The sequence below is a fragment of the Ursus arctos genome, chromosome X, assembly GCF_023065955.2.
Source record: "Ursus arctos isolate Adak ecotype North America chromosome X, UrsArc2.0, whole genome shotgun sequence".
NCBI classification, from domain to species: Eukaryota; Metazoa; Chordata; class Mammalia; order Carnivora; family Ursidae; genus Ursus; species Ursus arctos.
The window spans coordinates 104,316,167-104,332,274 of record NC_079873.1 but is presented as its reverse complement, the minus strand read 5'-3'; the positions used below and the strand labels follow the sequence as shown (position 1 = coordinate 104,332,274).

Below are 16,108 nucleotides of genomic sequence, written 5' to 3'. Positions count from 1 at the left end.
CTTGGCAAACCAACTTTGCCAGGGAGCACCTGGTTTTAATAGCAGTCTGCATTGACTAACAGGCTAAGCCTTTGAACTCCAGGGCTCCAGGGACCCTGACAGCAGCTAGCTCCAGGACTAATGTCCAGGGAGAATATTACTGTAAGGACAGTCACTTGAAGGCCATGGGTGCTCGTTGACCACAGACAGCTTGCCTTAGCTGGGAAAGCGTAAGCACCTCTCCCAGGTGTTTGCAGCATGTCGCATCCACTGAGCTTGCGTTTCGCAGTCAGCACATATGGAACTAGAGCTTAGTGCTGAATTGGTGTGAGTTCTACTGAGCTGCCTGAGAGCCAGCTGCCTCCCATCTGTATGCTATCGCTCCAGGTCAGAAAGTTCCAAGAGAACTCGTCTGCAGGACACACAAGGGCCCACACAATCCAGGGGTGGAAGCCTGGCCTTTTGTAACCTGGAGTCCTGTTTCCAGGTTCTGCCACCCTGCTCCTTGGAGCACAGAGAGCCAGCCTCACAGAGAGCTCCCACCGCTAGGACTTAATCCAAGAAGCGCTGGTGCTTTTGCTGGGCCCTGTGTACCCTCATCCAAGGCACTGAGACTCCCACCTCCTGTGCTCGGGAGCTACAAGTGACAGCCATGGCTCAGACCATCGATGTCTCACTTGCATTGACTTTTGGGTGCTCGACTAAGCAAAGCCTGTAAATGCCTGCAACAGTAACTCTCCTGGAGCCCCCTGGCAGCCACTATTGGCACACAACTTGCCGTTGGCTTTCAGACCTCTCAACTGATAATAAACTCCGTCAAGTAGCTTAAAGTCACTGGGACCAAAATGTATACAGGAATTTTGCCACTATAGAGTAGAAATCTTAGGTGAGGTAATACAGTAAGTATACTTATCAAGCACATACTTCCTGAAACAGTTGACAGAGTCATCTCATTTAGTCAGTGCACAGCCCCATCCAGGTGGGAACTGTCTCCCCTTTTTACCAATAACATAACAAATCATTCAGGATGTTTTGTTACTTTTGAGGCAAACCCTGTTTGTACTTTAAGCCCTTAGGTTCTAGTTTGTCCACACAGAACACATCTAAAGACTTGACCTGTTTCTCCTAGGCTCTTTACCTTCTCCGTCCCTTCTTCCTGGCCCACTTGGGTTCATCAGAGTCCCTTCCTAGGAGGTGGTACTCAGAACCAATCAGAATAGCTCAGGACTGGTGGAAACAAGCACATGGAGCTTAAGGCAGGAGGGGCAGGAGGCTCATGGCTAACTCATTAACTGGAACCCTCAGATCTTTTCCACAAACTGCTGCCAAGGCTCATCTTCCCCTGGCTGCATTTGTGCATTTTAGTCTTTGAACCCAAACCCAGGCCTTTCTCTTTGATCATATTGTGGTGGTGGTGGTTGTAAGTAGGCTCCGTGCCCAATGTGGGGCTTGAACTCACAACCCTGAGATCAAGAGTCATATGCTCTACTGACTGAGCCAGCCAGGGGCCTCTGATCATACTGGTTTTGACCCAGCTGCCTCTCGTGTGTCTTCAAATTTGGGTGGTATGGGCGGAAGGGATAGAGAAGTAGCCTCCAATTATACCAGAGCAGAAGTCAGGCTCTGTGTCCGCTGCTGACATGCCCCTTCTGCTCTTTTTTACAGGCAGTCCTGGGTGCCAACGATCCTGAGGGGAATTTCTTAACCATAGCCATTCGCCCTCATGGCATTTTCGGCCCAAGGGACCCCCAGTTGGTCCCCATCCTCATCGAGGCAGCCAGGAAAGGCAAGATGAAGTTCATGATTGGGTAAGTTGGCCCACAGTTGGTCTTCTCCCTGACCCCAGACAAGCGTCAGTCTTGTTTGGTTGGCTCTTTTCTAATGCCGCCTTCTCTGCTGCCCTATGTGTTGGTTTCCTGGGGCTGCCACAACAAATGACCACAAACCAAGGGGCTTAAAACAACAGGGATTTATTCTTTCTCAGTTCTGGAGGCGAGAAGTCCGAAATCAAGGTGTTGGCAAGGGGGTTCCTTCTGGAAACTGAGGGAGAACTTGTTCCCAGGCCTTTCTCCCCAATTCTGGTGGTATTCCTTAGGTTGTAGACAAGTCACTCTAATCTCTGCCTCCGCCCTCATGTGAGCATCTTTTCTGTGTGTCTATATCCAAATTTCCCTCTTATAAAGATACCAGCCATTGGATTTAGGGCCTACCCTACCCCATCTTAACTTGACCTCATCTTAACTTGATTACGTCTTCAGAGACCCTATTTTCCAATAAGGTCACATCCAGAAGTTCGAGGGACACGTGAATTTGGGTAGGGCACTGTTCAACTTAGTACACCATCACGTAGCCTGGGAAAATATTTGTGTCCCTTTTTGGAAATTGAGGAAGTAGGCTCAGGGAGGGGGGAGACTGGCACAGGGTCAAGGGCCAGGCCTTCAACTCTCCTTGGATCTAGGAAGGCTGGTAGAGGTGTTCACATTCCTGCTCAAGGAAAGTGCAGGTGGCAAGGTCTTTGTGGGTGGTGACAGCATGTGGCTGTTTCCCCAGTACACCTTTGCCTCTTTTTTTTTTTTTACCTTGCCACTTTGCCTGCCTGCCTATTGCTTTGCCTTCCTACTACCCTGTCTGCTTGCTTTGAGGGTTTAGAAAGAGATGGTAGAAAAGTGTGAAGCCAAAGCAAGCCCTTAGCCCAGAGTGTCCTATGGGGAGTCAAAGAGCTGCTGCTCAAGTAGAAGCCTAGAGCAGTCCATACCTGTGTGGGCCATGCCAGGATGGGGCAGGCAGGGCACTGGGCTTTCAGACTCCTCGCTCAGCCCTTACATCTCCCACTGCCTCTGAGGGCCCCAGGAATCCTGGCCCCTGCACGTCTTTAACAGTGGAACCATGCCCCATACGCCCACAGAAACGGGGAGAACTTGGTGGACTTCACCTTTGTGGAGAACGTGGTACACGGACACATCCTGGCTGCAGAGCACCTCTCCCGAGATGCGGCCGTGAGTGGGAAGGTAAGGCACCTGCTTCTCCTGCCCTGTGCATGTTTGCCCGTCTTTGGACTGTGCGTCCCTGTGATTGGATTCATTGGCAAATTGCCTTTGTGATCCTGTGTCCTGGCTAATCTGCCTTAGGGTCCCATTGGTCCAAGGTTGATCCCCTGTGGTAAGGAGTGTGGTGACATTGCAGTGCCACATCCCTTGGGACAGCCCAAATCTGGAGCCAATGAGCTGGGATTGACCAAGCATTCAGGACCTGGTTCTCCATGTAACGTGACCTGGATGCCCACTGTGGACGTGACTGCTCCGAGAGGGTCCTATGTACATTTGGTGGGGTGCTTGCTACTCATCTTCCCTCCCAGTCATTCTGGAAATCTCTCCATTTCTCCCCCATTGCCCACCCTTGCTCATGCCTCTCACCCCTCTGGAGGGGTGGACGTATCTTAGTCTCTTGGCATCTGGCACCTGGTGGGCAGGATGGACAAGTCAGGGGAGGTGAGCCCTCATGCAGAGAGGGGAGAACGCATTAGGGTCCCTTCACCCTCTCCTCCCATTCATAAGGCCTCCCTCTTCCTTTTTTCTCACTGCTACCTTTGGAACCCCCTCTTTGGGTCTCATTTTTCTCCTGGACCTCTGCTGTTTTCACACTCCTGTAACACTTAGGGTGGTGGGGGTCAGGTGGGTATGGCTTTTGCTTTAGACCAAATACAGCACATTTGAGAAACGGCATGTGACCTGTTGTTGCATCTGAAGATAAGGAGTTTTACCATGATTAACATGATTATTAAATTAAATTAACGAACATACCTTCCTGAGTGCAGTCTAAGCTTCACTTAAAAATCTTGGCCCATAGATAAAACTCACCTTTCCTGTCTACACCTTAAGGATGCCCATAGCTCCAAATCAAAACATCTTTGCCACTGGTTGACATTTGCAGATTGGAGGTGCTGGGTGGGCAGGCAGGGAGAGGCCACTAGCTTCCCAGAATATTGGTCCCAGGCTGAGCCAGCAGCTTATGCCTGAGCTCCAAGTTCGAAGTGTGGCCTGCCCATCTCTCCAGCTGGGGAGCATTTTCTAACTTCTTGTTCTCTCTCCAGGCATTTCACATCACCAATGACGAACCCATCCCTTTCTGGACATTCCTGTCCCGCATCCTGACAGGCCTCAGCTACGAGGCCCCCAAGTACCACATCCCCTACTGGGTGGCCTACTACCTGGCCCTTCTGCTGTCCCTCCTAGTGATGGTGATCAGTCCTGTCATCCAGCTCCAGCCCACTTTCACACCAATGCGTGTCGCACTGGCTGGCACATTCCACTATTATAGCTGTGAGAGAGCCAAAAAGGTCATGGGCTACCGGCCACTGGTCACCATGGATGACGCCATAGAAAGGACCGTGCAGAGTTTTCATTACCTGCGGAAGGTCGAGTGATGCAGCCCGGAGACTGGGCCCTCTCAGTGCATTCCCCGGCTACTAACTCTCCCCTATGGACCAACAAACTAACCTCCTTCAAGTGAGTTTCTTCTGAGCTTAGGTCTCCTCCTGCCAATTAGATGAGAGCACACCCAGCTGTTCCATGACCACAAGGGTGGAGGAAACAGCAGGCATTTTTCCCATCTGTCGGCTCGGATTTCAGTTTCTTAAAGCAGGCAGCTTCATATCCTACTGTTTTGTGTTCTTTTTCTCTCTCCCTCCCCCCCACCTTCACCCCTCCTGTCTCCTGGCTTACTTATCATTCCAGTGTCCTTCTACATAATCAAGGAAGCTGTAGGGAGAAAACAATCCATTTGCTAATTAATGATGGGAAACTAGATTTATACTTCCACGCAAACCAATACCAGAGTAGAAGCCACAGACTATTCAAGGAGCCGCATATTACACATATCCTAGAAGAAAAGCAGAAGTTTTAAACACATGGTGAAACTTCAGATAGACACAGAATTTAAATCAAAAGCTTTTTAAAAGCTTAAATAATTGTCACCGCTCCCCCCACGGGTCCCTAGAGGGAAAAGACTTCTGGTTGGTCACCACCTTACATGTTTCCACGTTCTCTCTTCAGTACACCTGGTGTGCCTGCCTGTATTGTTTTTTCATAAAACATTCTTTCATGGACATGTCTCTCTCTCTCTTTTTTTTTTTAAGATTTTATCCATTTATTTGCCAGAGAGTGTGTGCACACGAGAGAGAGAGAGAGAGAGAGAGAGAGAATAAGCAGGGGCAGCGGCAGGCAGAGGGAGGGGGAGAAGCAGGCTCCCTGCTGAGCAAGGAGCCTGATGTAGGACTCAATCCCAGGACCCTGGGATCATGACCTGAGCCAAAGGCAGACACTTAACCAACTGAGCCACCCAGCCACCCCAACAGTTCTCTCTTTATCAGCAGCGCCCCATTGTCCTTTTTAGTTGCAAGGTGGTAGTGTGCCCTAGTGGCCTGCCATTTCAGCTGTGTAGCTCTTCTTCTAACATGGGACATGGGGCTGGTTGACAATAAGCCATTGAAGAGGTCAGAGAGAGGAGCATTCTTTATCTGCTTGAAGTTTGGGCAGAAACTCCATGAGATGATGCAGAAAGGACTATTTCTCTGCAGCTCACACTCATAGAATCCTTCAAGCCAGTTTCCAAAAGGCAAAGCACATAGGATTCAGTGTTCTCTATTTTCTGGTGATGTTCTGCTTGCAGAACCTGGTTTTTTCCCAGACTAGTCGAAATGTAATGTTAAAGACTTCTGTTTTCTTCTCTGCCTTTGTCCAGGGGTAGAGAGGCAGCCGAGGACACTGGAATAAAGTGAAGATATTGTACATGCCATGAGGTTTGTGTGTTAGGAACATCACGCCCACTTGCGGGGAGACTGTGCAAAGCTAATGGGGCAGGGGAGCACAAGTAGAAGTAAGACACGGTCTCTGCCCTTAAGGTACTTAGAATGGAGGAGCTCAAGATGTGTTCACAAGCCCCTGTAAAGCAGACAGAAAATGATGGACATACCTGAGACAAGGTGGTGTAAGTTCAAGGAGGGGAGACCACCAAAGAGGCTTCCAGTGAGGAGGTGACAGCACTGAATTGGACTTGAAGAATGGATAAAGAGTCAGTAGGTGGCACTTCAGGTTGAAAGGTCAGGTTCAGAGTCAGTGGCTTGTTATAATTTTATTAGCAGTTTGTTGTCTGTCTCGGATTCAGTGAAATACAGGAGTGACCAGCCTGGCTTGGGGTTGGGGGTGTGGGGCAGTGGGAGGTCGGGTTGGCTGAAGAGATAAGCAGGGCTGAGGATGCTAAGCCAAGAGGGCTAAACTGTCTCCTGTAGGCATGGGAAACCATTGACAGTTTATGCAGGGGAGGGCAAAAATCAAGAAACTTATTGTTGTCACCCTTTGTGGAGCCTGGGAGATCAGATAGGAAGTGACAAAGGTCTGGGTGATGATGCAGCCATGGAAATAGAAATGACTTAGCGGAAGCACCTGGAAAGGACTCAGAGGTTGCTACTTGGTTTCCTATGAGGAGTGGGAGGGAGGAGGAGGCCAGGGCATAGGACTGATAGATCTGCTTTCCGAGCTGCTAGGAGGAGACTCTCAGGCCTAAAAGAGTGAGGCTGGCAGACCAAAGTGCCCTTAGCTTTATCCTTCCAGCTCTCTTGGGAAAATGCTAGCAGCTGCCTCTACAGAAGATGTCCCTCATTGAACTCCAGACTGTCCAGTCCATTCGTATCTTCTTTTTAAAGATTTTATTTATTTATTTGACAGAGAGAGACAGCCAGTGAGAGAGGGAACACAAGCAGGGGGAGTGGGAGAGGAAGCAGCAGGCTCCCAGCGGGAGAGCCTGACATGGGGCTCGATCCCAGAACTCCAGGATCACGCCCCGAGCCGAAGGCAGACGCTTAACGACTGAGCCACTCAGGCGCCCCCCATTCGTATCTTCTACTTCCTCAGGGAACCTCTTGTTTTCTCACTTGTTTTGTTCACCCATTCTTTGTACACGTTTGTTGGGCACTGCCTGTTTTATTCACAGTCTGGAGCTGATATTGCAGTGGGAACACCCTCCCTACGCAAGACAGCTTTTGTGGCTGCTCCTTGCTCTGCAGTCCTGACTCAGACCTATGTCACCCCCATCTGTTTGGAGAAAGTCTGACTACCCAGAAAGCATAGCCTCTGCAACCCCTTGGGAGCTCGTTAGAAATGATAGGGCCCCACCTCGGACCTATTGAGCAGAGACTCAGTGGGCCTGCCGCTCTGTTTACAGGCCCCACCCATAGTTCCAGACCACCAAAGTGGACTCCCACCAGGTCACCAAGTCCATCTAGAACCTTGCCTCGGCCATTGCAAGACTGAGCTTGTCCCACTCACCAGCCGAAGTCCACAGGCCACTCCAACCCATCCCTTTTCTGATGGCTGATAACTTTGCAGCACACTTCCCTAAAATGACATCCTGGAGAACTGACCTAGGCCTGCACCTCCCTCCCCCACCCCGTGGCACATCCATCTGTAGAATCGGGCTGGAGGGACAGCAGTTGTCTGCCAGCTTGAGGACAGCTGAAAGTCCATGTTCAGTTCTGCATGTTCATTGGGGAGGTCTCTCATTTCAGTCCCTCTTCCCTCCCCATTGATAACTGACCTAGTTCAGCACTTGGCCCTATCTGACCTGGGTCAGGTGTACTGGAACAGCCAAACTGATCTGTCTGCCTCCCCTGATCCAGCCTTTATGTATCTCCAGGTTATCCTTCCTAAAGGAGATTTAGATCTGTCCCTCCTCTGTCAAAAACACTTCAGCGGGTCCTAACTTTCTCTTGAACACCTTCTGCAGCCAGTTTATCACAACCTGGTCTCAGCCCACCTTTCCAGCTTCTTCCACTGGGCTTCACACTTGTGCACCAGCCAAACTGCTCATGACCTGTCAGACATCCCCTTACTCAGGTTGCCTTGGCTCCCTGCCATGTCCTGTCCTCATTATGTCCCCAAATACAGAATGGCAAGATCCCTTTCCCCACAAAAGTCTGCCTGATCTGCCCAGTTGGAAATCATCTTCTTGTTCTGGGCTCCCAGGCTGTAGCTCTCAGTCTTTGCTGTATTTAGTGTGTTCCCTTGGTGTACTTTCTCCTACCCTCAACAGGCCAGGAGCTTCTTGAGCGCAGAGCCAACCAGTGTCCCCACAGAGTGGGTGCTCAAGAAATGTGGGTAACCACCTGCGTGGCCTGAAATTCTGGAGTAACAGCAGCAACAAAAGGAAAGAGCCAGTGGGACTGGTTGGAGCAGAGGTTCCAGGCCTGGTATTCGTGTGTGGACTTGGGAGTTCTGTGAACCCGGGAATTGGACACAGCCTTGGGGACATCCGTGCGTGTGTATCTTTTGTTGGGAGAGGGCACAGAGCCGTGGTTAGCTTTTCAAAGATGACTGCGGCCCAATACAAAATTCAAGCCAGTGGGGTGGGTGCCAGCAGCTGTAGGGAAGCCTGCTCTTGAGGAAGGGTCCAAGGGAGACAAGCAGAGGGGGAAGAGGCCAGAGTAGGGAGCCCAGGCTTCATTAGCATCTTCATCTGCATGTGGTCATGGACCAAGGGGTGGCTATGGCCAGCTGTTCTGTCTATGGGTCCTTGCCTGCCCTCTTTACACCTAACCCCAGCAGGCTAGCCTGTAAGTTCCCCGTGGCTCCTCAGCTGCATTCTCCTCTGCACAGCTCACCTCAGGGTATCTGGTCCTGCTGGGCCTGCAGCCTCCTTTTCTTTCAAACCTCATCTCCAACATCATTTCCTCCTCACAGCTTCCCCCCATGGTCTCTCTTCTGGCTTCCTGCAGAGCCCACCCTGCATTGCCGTCAGTCACTGGCTTAGCTGTCCAGACCTCCCAACAAGCCACTACATTCCTCAAGGGCCAGGGGCTTTTGATTTGTTTCTCTACCTAGTAAGTGTGACCAGACTGAAAGGGCATTAAGAGGACAAAGCGACTAACACCCACATTGACCAACTGGGGGAATCCCAGAGAGAAGAAGTCATGACCAAAGGCACTCAGACAATTAGCAGAGCCAGGACTAAACCACAAGCTCCTGATCCCCTAGGCCAGTGCACCCCACATACCCATCTAGATTCACAGCAAAGGCGCTCATCTGGGGAGGAAGGGACACAGGCTCTAATCTCAGGCTTTGCAACATAAAGGGCTGAAAGGACACAAAGAAGAGTTAGGAATAGAGACAAAAAAGAGGCATGTTGAGAGGCACTAGAACCTTCCATCAGTAACATGTACCCCTTTTCCCCAGCACTGCCTAGTTGTCAATTATGGAAGACTCCAAACCACAGTGGACCCAAATTAGAGCCTTCCCTTTGTCGGGTCAGTCTTTCACCTACTCAGCCCCCAGGAGGTGTGTTCATATTAGCTCCTTCAGCCCAGAAAGCTTTCTTGAGTGACCTGTGTAGGAGAGAAAAGGGGGAAAGAGGGTGAAAGCCTCTCAGCCTTTCCCTGTACTGCAACTGTTACGAGACACCTTCTGTAGTGAGTACTGGGAGACACACACACCACTGGCTTTATTCTCTGTGGGGACCATCAATTCGGAAAATCTTAACTGAGCAGCTGCTAAGTCCAAAGGGTTGCAGAAGTGACCAAAATAGAGCACTTACCCTCAGAGAGTCCCACAGAGAAAGTAAAAACCCAAGTGCTCTTTGCCTTAAGAACAAAGGTCCACAAACTGAACTTCTGGTCAAATCCTGTTTTCCTGTGCTTTAGTCAATAAAATATTATTGGCACACAGCCACATCCATTGGTTTATATATTGTCTATGGCTACATCCATGCTACAATGGCAGCGTTGACCAGTTATGAACAGAGATCATGTAACCCACAAAGCCTAAAGTAGTTACTACTTTCCCCCTTACAGAAAAAGTTTGCCAACCTCTGCTTAAGAATGACTGATAGGCTAACAGGCACATGAAAAGATGTTCAACATCACTCATCATCAGGGAAATAGACATCAAAACCATAATAATACACCACTTCATACTCATGAGGATGGCTACTTTCAAAAAATGAATGAATAAAACAGGATGAGTCCAATTTGGCCAGCTTGAGAAGATAAGGAGTGGCATTCCAGCTTCCAGGCCAAGGGAACCACCATGGTCTCTCACTGGAAATGCTAGGAAATGAGGTTGTAGGGGTTAAGGAGTTGGACTTGATTGTCCTCTGAAGAGTGATCTGGTGGCTTTTGTGTTTGGATGGTGGAAAGAGTTCAAGGAGAAGGACCAGGGGCAGGCACCACTATAAAAACGTGGCTTTTGGCCCCTTCCTCCATCTTCAGAGTGCATCACTTCAGTCTCCACTTCCATCAGCCCATCTCCTCAAGAGGTGGACATTTTGGGGAGCAATTATTCAGTCTACCACAGTGGCTAAAAGGTACATGAGATCTAGAAAAGCACTGCTCAGGGCTTTTCAGCAGGGCTGGAGTTTCCTGGTCCTCTAAGACTTGCCTAGCAAAACCAGTCAAGTGTGAGGTTCTGTCTGAACCCACGTGTAAGGTAGTGAGATGACTAGGGCATTGGCCAGATATAATTGTGTCTGAAGCCTGCATGGAAAGTATTGGGTCCTGGGTACAAGGCAGGCCTCCAGCTGGAAGGGGGCCAGAGGACAGGCAAGTCCCAATATACTCAACAGTCATGAATCTAGGGAGGGGCATCCCCTCACCAAACTGGCAGGGAGAGCCAGGCCCCTGGGTAAAGTGCCAATGCTCCAACTTATCTCTGACAGGCCCAGGGCTTTAAGCAAACTGCTGGATCCCTGCAGCCCTGTCTGCTAAATACTATTCAGATAATTCACTGGGCTAGTTTGGCTCACCTGATGATTGCAAAACCTGTACAGAGGTCACTAATAGGATGGTGCTGGCTTAGAAGGTGCTGAGAAATGTGGGTGGATCTGCAGGGCGGGTTTAGAAAGGCCTGAGAATCTAGTGGCCCAGGTGAGCAAGTGTTAAGTCTCAGCGCTGCCTCCAGGCCTGGGTCTCATTTCCTGGTAGGAGAGGAAGTAGGATTTAGACATGCCTCTTTGTGCTCTATTTGGGACTGGGATTAGTGTTTAGGAAAATGAAGCTCAGAAACGAAGCTTAAGGCCACCCAAAGACCATCTAGACATAGCCAATCAAAGGGGCTCCCAATGTGGGCCCAGGTGGTGCTGAGGCCAAGCCTGCAGAGATCAGGCCCTGCAAGAGAGGCAGAGACTAGATGCAAGGCCCCAAGTCACTGTAGGCTGTACAGGAGTGGGCACACCATGTTACTACAGAACCAAGGGTCCTGAGGTCCTCATCCTGTTAACAGTTGATTGTCTAATTGCTCTCTTCTCTGAAGCCAGTTCTGGCCAAACCACTGAATGCTAAGAAGCTGCTTTCAGTGTGGAGGGGCCCAAGATGATCTTTGACATCTAGGGCCCCTCTGGGCCAGGGGCTCCACAGGCAGTCTGCTCAGGAGCTTTAAAGGGAGTCCCACTGGACTAGGAAGCGCATTGCTAATGGCAGCATGCGAAGGCTTCTCCCTGGAATGCCTCCTGCCCTCTTTGCCTGGCTGACTCCTACAAGCGTGGACTGGGTGAAGCTCCTGATGTGCTCTCCCAGGCTCCCATTGGTGCCTGCCCAGGGCTTCTTCCGCCGATGACACTAGCACAAGATTCCTGGTTCTTGTACCTGCCTCCCTCCACACTAAGGAGTCCTCTAAGGCAGTGCCTGCTTGGGACCTCCCTGTGACCTCTGCAGTGCCAGTACAGACATTGGCACCCTGGAGCCCACCTGTCCCCACCCCAGCAGGAGTGCTTCACAGAGCCAGAGAGAACCCAGCAACAATGAGAAAACAGTAATGACCCATTTTCAAATCAGGTCACATTCACAGGCACTGGGAATTAGGACATCAACATATCTTTTGGGGGGATATAATGTAACCCATAACAGTGCCCATCTAATCTCTAGTGGCCAATGAGTGCTTCATGCCTGTGAGTTTCCCTCCAATCTTTTTCCTCAGCATAGGAACCTAGGGGTGACTGAGAGGGCCAAAGGCTTCCAGAAGGAGCTGGACAGAAGATTCTAGGTGTGCTACTGTTGTTCTCAAATTGATTTTTATCATTTACATTAATATGAGGTCATTCAGGTGGGTCCTAAAGCAATATGATGATGCCCTTATGAGAAGAGGAAATAGAGACGCAGACACAGGGAAGACAGCTTTGAGGACAACAGAGGCAGAGACTGGAGTGATGTGACCATGAGCCAAGGACTGAATGCCCAGGGCAACACTGGAGGCTGGAGGCTGGAAGCTGGACGAGGTAGGAAGGATCTCTTCTTAGAGGGAGTGTGGCCCTGCCGGCACCTTGATTTCAGACTTCTGGCCTCCAGAGCTGTGAGACAATAAATGTCTGTTGTCTTAGTCCCTCCACCACCACCAGTGTGTGGCACTTGATTGTGGCAGCCCCAGGACACTCCTACAGACACTGGCACAAATGTCTCCTATCTCCTCACAGCAAGACAGAAGCAGAAGCCTTGCCCATCTTCCCATTCTAATGTGCTGCTCCTCTGAGCTTGCCGCTCTCGCCCCAGTTGTGAATAAACAGTGCTCCTCAGCTTCAAAGCACTTTGGACATACTACTTAACTCTCAGTTAATTGGATGAAATAACGTGAAGCTCTAGTGACATCATTTCCATTCTGCGCCCAGATCTAGCCACATGCAGTCTGGTGACTGCTGGGCTGTGAGCCTCGTCTTGTGGTAACATGTTATGCTTTTTACAGCTGTCCCACAGAACACTGATCAGGGAGGGCCCTCTACCCTCCTCAGCTCCATGGGCTTCAGAAAATGACCATGTGACACAAATGGCTTCTGTGATTATCTGTGTCTGTGTCTGAACTACACACCCCTGCACTGAAATTCTCTTAATGGAAGTTCTAAACAAAAGTGTACAAAAAGTCAGATGTATCTTCAGATATTCCACAAAATAACCCTGTGGGGCTCGCTCTTTGACCCTTGGGGCCTGTGTACTCCCTTCCTTGTAGAACCAAGGAGAAGAATCCCCTTACCCTTTATGTTCAGGACCCCACCAGATGAACAGTACTTGAGCTGGGCAAGTAGCTGCTTGCAAGGCCTGGAGACAGGAGCCTGTTCCAAGTCAGAGTGGGGAGAATTTCAGACCAAGGACTGCCAGGCATGGTGCAGAGGGGCAGGGGTTGGGGCTATCCCCACCACACCAGGATCCCCCATGGATAGATAGTGGGTATGCTGTGGTGTACAGAATCAGGGGAACGGGTTGGAGTCCTGCCTTCAACTATGCCCCAATTTACCTGGATGGTGTTAACAGCCTCGTCCCAGGTCTCCCTCACTCTATTTGGGCTCACCTTTGTCCTCCACCCAGCATCCAGGGGCTCCATGAGCCAGGCAGTCTGCTCTTGCCATCTCTCACTGAATGCCAGGCAAAGGCTGCCCATTGCCCTAACCCTCTGTGTCCCAGCAGGTAGTCTAGAACATTATCGATGGTACTTATAACAAATAAAGACAGGCCATTCCTGTTTAATTCTCTTCCAATCCTGAAGATTATGGGGGGGGGGGGGGCTGGGGGAACCCTCCAAGTCTGGTGCTCTTGTGTTTTTAAACTTTGTAGTGAAGCAAAATAGACACAAAGATCAAGATGTCAGCAGGTTCAGTTTCTTCTATGGATTCACATGGTCTTCCCTCCATGCGTGTCTGTGTCCTAATCTCCTCTCCTTATAAAAAGTCAGAGAACACGTATCTTTACCTTTAATAGATAAGAACAATCTTCCAAAGTGGTTATACTCTGGCAATGTGCAAGTGTTCTAGTTGCCCCCATATCCTTGCCAGCACTTGGTATTCTCTGTCTTTTAAATGTTAGCTCTTATAACTTTAATGTGCATTTTCCTGAGAACTACTAAGACTGAGCACCTGTTCAGGTCTTTTACCTGCTTTCCTATTGGCTTGACTACCCTTAGTGCTGATTTATAGTAGTTGTTTGTTTGTTTGTTTGCTTGATGTATTCTGGATGAGTGTTATGTTGAATTTCCATATTGTGAAGATTTCCTCTCATATTTGGGGTGGCCTTGCATTTCAAGAGTGTGTTTTCAAAAACAGAAGTTCTTTGTTTTCATGTACTTCAGTTTATCAAATTTTTATTTTACATTTATCAGTTTTTGTGTCATAGTTAAGAAATCTTTGACCATGCCAAGTTTACAAAGATGTTCTCCTGTTTTTCTTTCTTTCCTTTTCTTTTTTTTTAGAAAGCATCTTTCTACTGGCATCTTTTTTTTTTTTTTAGTTTCAAAGGTAGAATTTAGTGATTCATCAGTTGCATATAACACCCAGTGTTCATCACTTCAAGTGCCCTCCTTAATGCCCATCACCCAGTTACCCCATCTTCCCACCAACCTCCTATTTTTCTTTTAAAATCTTTGTTGTTTGGGGCGCCTGGGTGGCTCAGTCGATTGAGGTTGAGCATCCAACTCTTGATCTCAGCTCAAGTTCACGCCCCACACTGGGCTCCACACTGGGTATGGAGCCTACATGAATAAATTAAGTAGGTAAGTAAATAAATAAATAAATAAATAAAATAAAAGCTCTGTGGTTTTTACCTTTCACATTTAGATCTGCAGTCTGCCTGCAACTAGTTTTTTGTATGACATGTGGCAGGATCCATGGACATTTTTTCAGTGAAGTGATGTTGTGTCCCTGTAAGGGTATCATCTAGATGATGTTAATTTTGATCACGCAGTCAAAGTGACAGCCAAGTTCTCCCCCGCATAGTTATATTCCCCCCCATGCAAATGATTTTCACAAAACTTGTCCACTCCCCTTAGATTTAACATCCATTGATGATTTTTGCAATGATGATTGCAAAATGACAAGAAAAGTGGTTTTTTTTTTTTGAAGATTTTATTTATTTATTCAACAGAGAGAGAGACAGCCAGCGAGAGAGGGAACACAAGCAGGGGGAGTGGGAGAGGAAGAAGCAGGCTCATAGCGGAGGAGCCTGATGTGGGGCTCGATCCCACAATGCCGGGATCACGCCCTGAGCCGAAGGCAGACGCTGAACCGCTGTGCCACCCAGGCGCCCCAAGAAAAGTGTTTTTAATATCATCTTATAGATACTGTTTATTGGAAAATCCATCCTTTTCCTGTGGTGCTAGCATTTCATTAGGTCCTCCAACACTTGGTAAATCTTCTATTATCACAATAAGAGAGCAGGCCTCAGCCTTAAAGTATTCATAAACCTACAATATTTTAGATAATGTGTCATTTTTCTTTTTATTGTAATTTTTCTTTTTATGGCTACCTTCAGTTTATGACAAATAACTAGTTTTCTATTTGCAATAGCAATATAAATTTTGCCTTTTATGTAAATATATATGAGTATTAAAGAGAGTCAATTTAACACATTTTAAGTAAATAATTATATATGTGGTACTTAGATATGGCAAAAATTGGTGAAGATAGCATGCAAGTAACTAATGGGTGGGGAATACTGACCTGCTGGTAACATGTCCTAGCTTCATAGGGATATACTAGCTCCACAGTTCAGCAGTCAGTCACTTTCCCAGGCTCACCTGAGACACCATTCCTTATCAGACACGTACTATAAAAGAACTACATTTACTATGTTTCAGGAAATGAATGAAAAACTCAAACGATATCTACAGGGAACAGGATTGAAATCACATAGAGTGTACCCTCTGACAACAATGCAAATAAGGTACACAGTGATAATAAAAACATAGCTGGAAAATCTTGGCATGTTTGGAAATTAAACAATATACTTCTAAATAACTATAGGTCAAAAAATCATAATGGAAAGTTGAAAATACTTTGAATATTTTAGTACAGAAAATACTGCATATAAATATTTTGTTTGAGGGGAGGTGTACCAGTCAGGGTTCAACCAAAGAAACAGAATCAATAGTAGCTATATAAAGAGATTTATTACCAGGAATTGGTTTACATCATGGTGGGGGCTGACTAGGAAGCCTGAAATGCCTAGGACAGGCTGTGAAGAAGGGCAGGCCTCCTGGGAATGGCAGCTTCAGCTCCTGCCAGAGAGTTCCAGCTTCTGCTCTAAGGCCTTTCAATGTTATTGAATCAGGCCCACCCAGATTATCCAGTGTAATCTCCCTTAAAGTCAATTGATTATGGGTTTAATCACATC

The 16,108-nt window shown here is 48.3% G+C and overlaps 1 protein-coding gene across 5 annotated transcripts in view; it reads left to right on the top strand.

The window, feature by feature from the left end:
- Positions 1-5,770, top strand: part of NSDHL (NAD(P) dependent steroid dehydrogenase-like) — a 31,084-nt gene extending 25,314 nt beyond the window's left edge. For all 5 annotated transcript variants that reach the window (XM_026487504.4, XM_026487503.4, XM_026487506.4 and 2 more), the window contains 3 exons: positions 1,645-1,787; positions 2,885-2,987; positions 4,070-5,770. In XM_026487504.4, coding sequence (XP_026343289.1) covers positions 1,645-1,787; positions 2,885-2,987; positions 4,070-4,402 — 579 coding nt within the window. In that variant the 3' untranslated portion in view covers positions 4,403-5,770. The remainder of the gene's footprint in view (positions 1-1,644; positions 1,788-2,884; positions 2,988-4,069) is intronic.
- The last annotated feature ends 10,338 nt before the right edge of the window (positions 5,771-16,108 follow it).